Source organism: Carya illinoinensis, chromosome 5 (assembly GCF_018687715.1).
Source record: "Carya illinoinensis cultivar Pawnee chromosome 5, C.illinoinensisPawnee_v1, whole genome shotgun sequence".
NCBI lineage: Eukaryota > Viridiplantae > Streptophyta > Magnoliopsida > Fagales > Juglandaceae > Carya > Carya illinoinensis.
In genome coordinates, this window is record NC_056756.1 from 19,370,801 (window position 1) to 19,379,693 (window position 8,893).

An 8,893-nucleotide genomic window follows, 5' to 3' on the forward strand; every position below is an offset into this window, starting at 1 on the left:
TTTTTTTATTATATTTATTAAAATATAAATATACTCTCTCTCTCCGGTTTTTATTTATTTGTTTATTTTTAACAATCGCGCACGCATCACTCATCTTCTCCACTCATTATTTAACTATTCTTTTGCTTTGGGTATCTTACCAAATCAATGCCAAACTGAAAAATATGAAAAATCAAAAGGGAGTTGAGTTTTTCTATTTTTTATTTTTATAGAAATATTTTAGGCATAAAAAAATTTTAAAAAAAATAAGTTTATAGACTAACACAATTTTATGTAATACATCAAATTAAAAGATTAATTTTTAAATTTAAAATATCATATAAAATCAAGTTAGTTTGTAAGTTTATTTTATAAATTTTTTTGTGACTACAATATACTTATTTTTAATGATTTCAAAAATTAGTTTCAATTAAATTGTTTGAATAACTGGTTGCTTTTTTTTAAAAAATTATTTTTATTTATTTAAAAGAATATAATATTTCCAAAGGTCACTGATGGCTTGCGCATAATCTAGCTAGAATTTTTGTATCTTATGCTATGCTAATAATATTAATATAATGATAAGATAGAAGGATGCTTTTCTCTTCCTTGATTCCGATAAAAGATACATTCATTGGCACGAGCCACAAGCCGTAGGTTCGGAATCATATTTAAATATATATTTATATATATATATATATATAATAATGAAAATCATTTTAAAAAAAGGCCTTTATCTCCGCATATTCCACTTTGACCAACCATGTAGACTATTAAAAAATTTATAAAGTCGAGAAAGAAACCCCTTAGATATTATATAAAATTGAAAACCAAATTAAAAAAATAAAAGAAATAAAAAGCAGTGGAGGATAATGTTTTTTATCAACTAGGAGACCCACCTTTGCATTTATAAAATAGTAGGTTATAGGTATAAGGTTAACCCAACTACCACGAGTTTTCTCATTTTCTAATTTTTATCTTATATTACATCCTTTGGCCTAACTTTCTATTAATATAAAATGTTTGCTTGTCTTATTTTCATAAGAATACATATATTGTTATTTTAAAATCTCTATACCACATCTTGTTATATTTTATAAATTAAATCTTATTATTTAAGTGATGTAAACAGTATGCTCTACCTACCAACTTGATGATAAAATAATTCTTTTTACAATATATCATTTAGTGCTATGAATTAAAAAAATAGGATGAATTAAAAGTTATTTTATTCGTTCTCATAATTACAGTGATGGTCTTTGAATTACTCACATTTTACACAAATCTAAAAGTTAAATTTATAAAACTGAAATAATATAGAAAAATTATAATTTATGATATCGTTTGTTGAGAATTTAAGTCTCGTTTAGTTATATAAATCATCTCATTTCATTTAATTTAATCATTATAATATTTTTATATTTTTACATAAAATATAATAAATAATTTATTTTTTAAAATTTTAAAATAAAATTATATTAAAAAATTATATTTTAACGTTATCATTGTATAACCAAACTAATTCCATTACGTTTTTCTTTCCACCACTATGGTAAAGAAGGGAACACGTATTATGGTCGATTAGAATAGTTGACAAATGGCAATCCACGATCGGGAAGACAGAGGGATATTCTGGTAATTTCGTAGCCTCAGAGTTGAAAATGGGAAAGGCAATCCGAAGCCCAAAGCCAAAACTGGCTAAAGCTTATCCAAGAGAATAATTATATATATATATAATATATATTTATATATAAATATACGTCCGAGGAAAATTTAAAAATCTCCATTTTCTTCACATTTCGAGTCCTCTGTCGTTGGCTAATTATTCCAGCGATCTAAACGCACCCTTCCCGATTCTCTTCTTTTCCCAAACCCGCTCTCAAACTACGGCCGGAAATTATCGCCGCCGCAACCTTCTTCGATCGCGGGATAGCTGTGGCTCAGGTTTTTGACCGTTGAAGCTCGTGTTTTTCCTCTGATCTACGTTTGAGTTGGTATGAGCTTTGTTTTGTTGAATTTCCTTCACGCCCCGTACGGTTGCCGAGAAAATTGCTGCAAAAAAGACGAAGATACCGAAAGAAAATTTACGTTTTTTAATCTCTGGTGTCTCATCGGAGAACACAAGTACGAGAATAAAGGGTCTCTCACTTCATTTTGTTTCCTGGCAACCTGACGGGGCGTAAGAGCGTTTTCTATGATTCCAAAACTTACATCCCTATGTGTATGTATATACACACACGTGTATGTATATATATTACACACGCATATTATATGTTATATGTTTGGATTCGCTGGGTTATGTGGTAATATGGACTGTTTTGGCAGGAATTTATCTAACCAAGGTGTCCTCGAGACTTTAAAAATTGGACATCTGTTTGAATTTGTTCAGGTAAGATCTTTGATTTCCAATAACATAATTTTCTTGCTGTTACGTTGAGATCTTGAAGGTTTTATCGTAGTGGATAGCTTTAATAATGAATTGTGGTACTTCTGCGTGGTTTTTTGGTTTAGTACTACTGTTTTGATACACGAGCCATCATAGTTTTGTGCTGTTCTCGGTTATGGCTCCGTTTGTTTTGAGGGAAAAAGTTTCCGAAAGAACTGCAGTTCACAAAAAGATAACTTCTGGTGTGGAGTTATTGTTACTACGTTAGAAAAGATTTCTCTTGTGCAAGATTCAAAATTAGAGATCCGTTAACCTCAATGCAGCCAGAAAACGTTCTCTGAGGAAAATACTTCTCATATAAACTTTATTTTTTGATATAAAAAAAAAAAAAAAATCTTCATGTGTGGATGTATTTTTATTACCTGCACGATCAAGGTTAGACATCCTTAAACTTAAATGGAGCCATAAACCGTTTTTAAAGATTCTTTTTCCCCTTTACATGGTAGATTGTTCGTTTTTAGAGGTTCAATATTAAGATCAATGTTAAATAAGTTGCATTTGAGATTTCTTCATGTTCATTATCATCTCTTGAGGAAAATGTGGAAAGATGGAAACTGTTCTTGCTTATTTTGTGGGGGGTGGGAGCTTAAAATAACTATATACCTTAATGTCCTCGAACACACTCAAACTTGCTTGTCTATGCGTGGCATATATTGTGTTTTAGTGGGATGATTGTTATTTGATAGGATAAATAATAAATTTTGAGTTCTAATTCTCATGTACATTCGTGCATGATATTAATTGTTAACAAGAGATTGTGATGCTTCAGGCCAAAGTAAATGTTGAAGTTTTTTTTTTTTTTTAAAGATTGGAACTTCATATATTTGGCTTTTAAAACCCGCAACTGGCTACTTGTATGTATTTATTATTATCTCTTCACTTTTACTTTTGCTTTGTTTCCCATATTTGGAGTATATCACGATTGTGTTTACACCAATCCTTCTCTGTCTCTCTCTCTCTCAATATATGCATTCAGTATTTTATTTTTTCAGAGGAAGGGCCATATTCATTTTGTGTTGACACTGAATTAGTAATAACTCCACTTCTCCAATGTCATTTTGAATAGTTATTCGAGTTTTGGACCATATTTCAACTTGCTAGAGAATATTAGCTAATTTCCATTTCTTTAAGCATTCCTATAGAAATTAAATTCTATAGGTACCAATGTGATGTAATTCTAGCATCTGAATAAAGTTAAAATTGTTAAATGAAAGGTATTGTGAGAAATTTTGTGAAGTTCTTAGTTTCAATTTGAACTTGGAAATTGGTGCAAACAAATAGGCATTCGCAACTTGTGCTCGCTAATCCAGCCCAAACTGAGCGCAACCTGGACTTTGGACTAGCTTGGGTTGGGGTTTTTCTGTGGGGTGGGTCTTGGGGCAACCCAAACTCAACCTTCCCAATCCATCATCCAGCCTGTAGCATCAATATTCAAGTCTAGAATTCATATGACAGGTTTTTTTAATGTTAGATTTAAAGTTTTGTCCTCGAGTTCATCTCCTTGCAGCCATTTTATATTGTCAAGATAATGTATTTCGATGACAATTAAGAGATGATAAGTTCATGATTTAGTCCTTTTATAAATTATTTTCTTGCTAAATACAGAATACTACCCCGTTAGCCCAAACTCGATGCAGTTGAAAATCAGCCTGACCCACCCCAACTTTACTACTTCACTACTTAGTTGTACAGGCTGCAGCCTGAAGGTCTAGTTCTGTTGGTTTGGGTTAAGTTCAAAAGGTTGGGCTGAGCCTGGGTTGGCCTCTAACCTGGATCAGCTTTCTCTCGTTGCAGTCGTGCCAATATATTTCGGCTTTTACCTTTAATTTGGGGAATTTTACGTTAATCTGTAAAATGTCTACAATACAGAAGTCAAATCATCGAATGGGTCTGAAACCCCAACTCAACCACCTTGATGACTGGTAAAGTATTTGCTATCCTCTTTGAGGTTAAATTGTTTACCATCGAGGCTGGACCAACATCCAGCCAACAGAGGCAGCCTTTAGAAGCAACAGGTTGGGAAACCAAGATATAATTTAGTGAATTTAAAGAGGGGTCTCATGTTCAAAGCAGGTGGATTTGATTAGAATTAAAATCACAGTTAAGGAAATCACCGGAGTGTATTTCAGTTCACTGTGCATCACCATATTATGATACTCATAAAAGAGCTAGAAGTTTCTTTTAACATCACATGGCATATCTGCTCACCACCCTTTAGCTTTGGCGCACGTATTAAATTTATGATTAGTCTAACAATCACATGATGGGCACCATCTTATTTTGGTGGTGGCTCTCTAACCTTAGTTTATATAAGGCATCCCGAGTTCTACTTTGGTTTTCTGAACATTTTCCTACTGGACTGATGTTGATAATTGGTTAAACAAATTACATAATTCTGTATTCTCTTCTCTTGTCACCAAAAAGAAAAAGAAAAAGAAAAAAAAAAAATCTGTATTCTCTTTGAGATGATGAAAGTTCATAGTTTGTTTAAGCACCTTTTCCTGGCTAATTCCGTTTTCCTTCTTTTGAAGCAAAATGGAAATTCTTTCTGATACTTCCCGCTTTATCCTTTGAGCAAATTAAGTGCATCCTTTTCCTGGTTTGTTTTAAGTAATTTTCAGAAGTGCATCAGTGAATGGTGCTTCTTTTATAACTTCTCAATCCTTCTTTATAACTCAGTACTCACACTGAACAGAAGGAGCTTGTAAAAAATGAGCAGCCATATGAAGTATGAAATCACATTTTCTGTTTTTTTAATATTTAATAAATCTTTATTGGATTTATTGTAGTTGGTGTAGTTGTGAAAAATATCTCTTGAGAATGGCCACCTTGATACTACACCCGAGCAATCAAACAACAGACATTTTAAATTGTTTTTTAAAATAAATATTTGGATGAAAATATTTGTGTGGATTGTAGAGTTCTGATTATAACCACTTAATGATGTGTGCAATCTTTTTTTTTTTTTCTAGGGTTTTGGATAGCTCTGCTGAAAAGATTTTTGTTAGCAAGTGTTCTTTTGTATGATTTACTAGAAAGGATTGTATCGCTTGTCATTCATGGCATCAAGATCCCGTGTGAACTTTTTAGACTTGGCTTCTGGAGACCTATTGGATGTTCCTCATACCCCCAGAGTTCTTCCACGGGTCATGACTGTACCAGGAATCATATCTGATTTGGATGGTTATGGCAGTAATGATGGGGATTCTGATGTTTGTGTTGAGAGGAAAATTATAGTGGCTAATATGCTACCTTTGCATGCCAAAAGGGATGCAGAAACAGACAAGTGGTGCTTCAGTTTGGATGAGGATTCACTTTTGTTACAATTGAAGGATGGTTTTTCTCCTGAAACAGAAGTACTTTATGTGGGTTCCCTTAAGATTGAAATAGATGCTAATGAACAAGAAGAGGTTGCACAAAAACTGCTCGAGAATTTCAATTGTGTGCCTACATTTCTACCACAAGACCTCCAGAAAAAGTTTTATCTTGGGTTTTGTAAACAGCAACTATGGCCTCTTTTTCATTATATGCTACCCATGTGCCCAGACCACGGTGATCGTTTTGACCGCTTGCTCTGGCAGGCCTATGTTTCCGCAAACAAAATATTTGCAGACAAGGTAATGGAAATAATTAATTTTGAGGATGATTCTGTTTGGGTTCATGATTATCATTTAATGGTTCTTCCCACATTTTTGAGGAAGCGGTATAATAGAGTCAAGCTTGGGTTCTTTCTGCACAGCCCATTTCCATCATCAGAGATATACCGAACTTTGACAGTTCGAGATGAGATTTTGAGGGGACTGCTAAATTGTGATCTAATTGGTTTCCATACATTTGATTATGCACGTCACTTCCTCTCATGCTGCAGTAGAATGTTGGGCCTGGACTATGAATCAAAACGGGGACACATTGGACTAGATTACTCTGGCCGCACAGTTTACATTAAAATTCTTCCTGTTGGTGTTCATATGGGTCGGCTAGAATCTGTGCTTAATCTTCCCTCGACATCTTCCAAGATTAAAGAAATTCAAGAGCAGTTTAAGGGCAAAAAGGTGATTATTGGTATTGATGACATGGATATATTTAAAGGCATCAGTCTGAAACTTCTAGCTATGGAACAGCTATTGCAGCAACGCCCAGAGCTGCAGGGAAAGATCGTTCTGGTTCAGATAGTGAATCCTGCCAGGGGATCTGGGAAAGATGTCCTGGAAGCAAAGAGAGAGACCTACTTAACCGCTAAAAGGATCAATGAGGTGTATGGTTCCCCTAATTATGAACCGGTTGTCATTATTGATCGTCATGTTCCTCGTTTTGAGAAGTCTGCCTATTATGCAGTAGCAGAATGTTGCATTGTGAATGCTGTGAGGGATGGTATGAACTTGGTGCCTTACAAGTATATTGTTTGCAGACAGGGTACTGCTTGTATGGATGAAACTATGGGTATAAAATCCGATTCTCCTCGAACAAGCATGCTTGTTGTGTCTGAGTTCATAGGCTGTTCGCCTTCTTTAAGTGGAGCAATCAGGGTTAATCCTTGGGACATTGATGCTGTGGCTGATGCCTTGGAAACGGCCATCACCATGCGTGGTTCTGAGCAGCAGATGCGGCATGAGAAACACTATCGGTATGTCAGTTCTCACGATGTCGCTTACTGGGCCCGCAGCTTTATGCAGGACTTGGAGAGAGCGTGCCGGGATCATTACAGTAAGCGATGCTGGGGGGTTGGCTTGGGTCTGGGATTTAGAGTTGTTTCTCTTTCTCCTGGATTTAGGAAGTTGTCCATTGATCACATTGTCTCGGCATATAAAAGAACCAACAGAAGAGCAATATTTCTGGACTATGATGGCACTGTTGTTCCACATTCTTCTATTATTAAATCCCCCAGCCCTGAAGTCATTTCCGTTCTCAATGTTCTGTGCAAGGATCCCAAGAACACTGTATTCATTGTTAGTGGGAGAGGGCGGAGTTCTCTGAGTGAGTGGTTTGTTCCACTGGAGAAGCTGGGAATAGCGGCCGAACATGGATACTTCCTGAGGTATGTTAGTACTGAGCTTTGGACATCCAGTAGGCCTCTTTTCTATAGAATCTGAGATGCCTTTTGCTCTTTTCTTGTTGCAGGTGGAATCGATCATCTGAGTGGGAAACCAGTCCAGTGGCTGCTGATCTCGATTGGAAAAATGTTGTGGAACCTGTGATGCAATTGTATACAGAGGCAACTGATGGCTCCAACATAGAAATTAAAGAGAGTGCTTTGGTATGGCACCATCAAGATGCAGACCCTGACTTTGGATCATGCCAAGCAAAGGAGTTGTTGGATCACCTGGAAAGTGTACTTTCTAATGAACCAGCAGTTGTGAACAGGGGCCAGCATATTGTTGAAGTTAAGCCCCAGGTATGATTGATCCTCAAACCCAACTCCCTGCCCTTTTTCTTGTTTTTCTGTTACATGTGAACCTGTACCGGCTTGGCTGAAATTTATGGTTAACGTCTTGATACATGCAGGGAGTAAGCAAAGGGTTAGTTGCAGAAAAGGTTCTATTGAGAATGTTTGATGATGGGACGCCACCAGATTTTGTGATGTGCATTGGAGACGATAGATCCGATGAAGACATGTTTGAGAGCATATTAAGCACAGTCTCTAGTCCATCCTTGCATACGGCTCCTGAGATCTATGCTTGCACTGTTGGCCGAAAACCAAGCAAGGCTAAGTATTATCTTGATGATGCTGCCGATGTTGTGAAGTTGCTTCAAGGACTGGCTACTGCTTCAAGTCCAAAGCCTAGGCATCTTGCCCATATCCAGGTTTCTTTTGAGAGTACTGTTTAAGTTAAAGCCGAGTGACTGGCACAGATATGCAAGTTCCATATACATGATCTATTTTTTTGGCTCCGAGGGATCTCATCTATGACCGGGAAAAAAAGAAAGAAAGAAGTTTTTGGTATACTTAATCTGTCTGACACGATAGCAGGACGTTGTGGGATGCAATTCTGATCCTTCATGATGTCCCAAAGGCGTTTTTCACTTTGCTAGAAGTTCATTTGGTGGGCTTGTGAGGATCATGGAGAACTTGATGGTAATTTGTCGTTGTATATGGTGACATCAATCTTGTATCTCTGCCTGTTGCCCTCGGGATTATATTTCCAGATGTCTATAATGGCTGTTTGCAATTGATCGGGCACCATTACATGTATAGGAGGTACACTGCCTTTGTCACAATCAATACATGAACTCAATTGGATCTGATACACAGTAGTTCATTTCTAACAGTTAAAACCAACCATATTCTGTGTCTGCTGTTATCTGAATCATCTGCGTTAGGTGCCCACCGAATTAGCATACATGTCTTGTAAATATTTTAAGCTCACGGCTTTTTGTGTCTTTTCAGTTTTGTCTTGTGTGGACAAAGATGCTTTATTTCCTGATTCTTATTGCTTCTAAAGAAGCAGAAAGGATCTTTACTGATTCACT

At 35.9% G+C, this 8,893-nt stretch overlaps 1 protein-coding gene across 2 annotated transcripts; it reads left to right on the top strand.

Moving 5' to 3' along the window:
* The first annotated feature begins 1,741 nt into the window (after nucleotides 1-1,741).
* LOC122309680 (probable alpha,alpha-trehalose-phosphate synthase [UDP-forming] 10) lies at nucleotides 1,742-8,668 on the top strand. Of its 2 annotated transcripts, none has more exons than XM_043123246.1 (5): nucleotides 1,742-1,973; nucleotides 2,305-2,368; nucleotides 5,398-7,460; nucleotides 7,544-7,817; nucleotides 7,928-8,668. In XM_043123246.1, exons 3-5 carry the CDS (start codon nucleotides 5,485-5,487, stop codon nucleotides 8,249-8,251), a joined length of 2,574 nt encoding a protein of 857 aa, XP_042979180.1. In that variant the 5' UTR covers nucleotides 1,742-1,973; nucleotides 2,305-2,368; nucleotides 5,398-5,484; the 3' UTR covers nucleotides 8,252-8,668. The 2 variants fall into 2 exon arrangements, with proteins under 2 accessions (XP_042979180.1, XP_042979181.1); XM_043123247.1 differs by lacking the exon at nucleotides 1,742-1,973 and adding an exon at nucleotides 1,990-2,158.
* The last annotated feature ends 225 nt before the right edge of the window (nucleotides 8,669-8,893 follow it).

Coding starts and splice junctions, on each gene's coding strand:
- LOC122309680 (XM_043123246.1), top strand. CDS start 5,485: ATGGCATCAAGATCCCGTGTGAACTTTTTAGACTTGGCTTCTGGAGAC. Junction 7,461..7,543: donor GAACATGGATACTTCCTGAG/GTATGTTAGTAC, acceptor TTCTTGTTGCAG/GTGGAATCGATCATCTGAGT. Junction 7,818..7,927: donor TTGTTGAAGTTAAGCCCCAG/GTATGATTGATC, acceptor TGATACATGCAG/GGAGTAAGCAAAGGGTTAGT.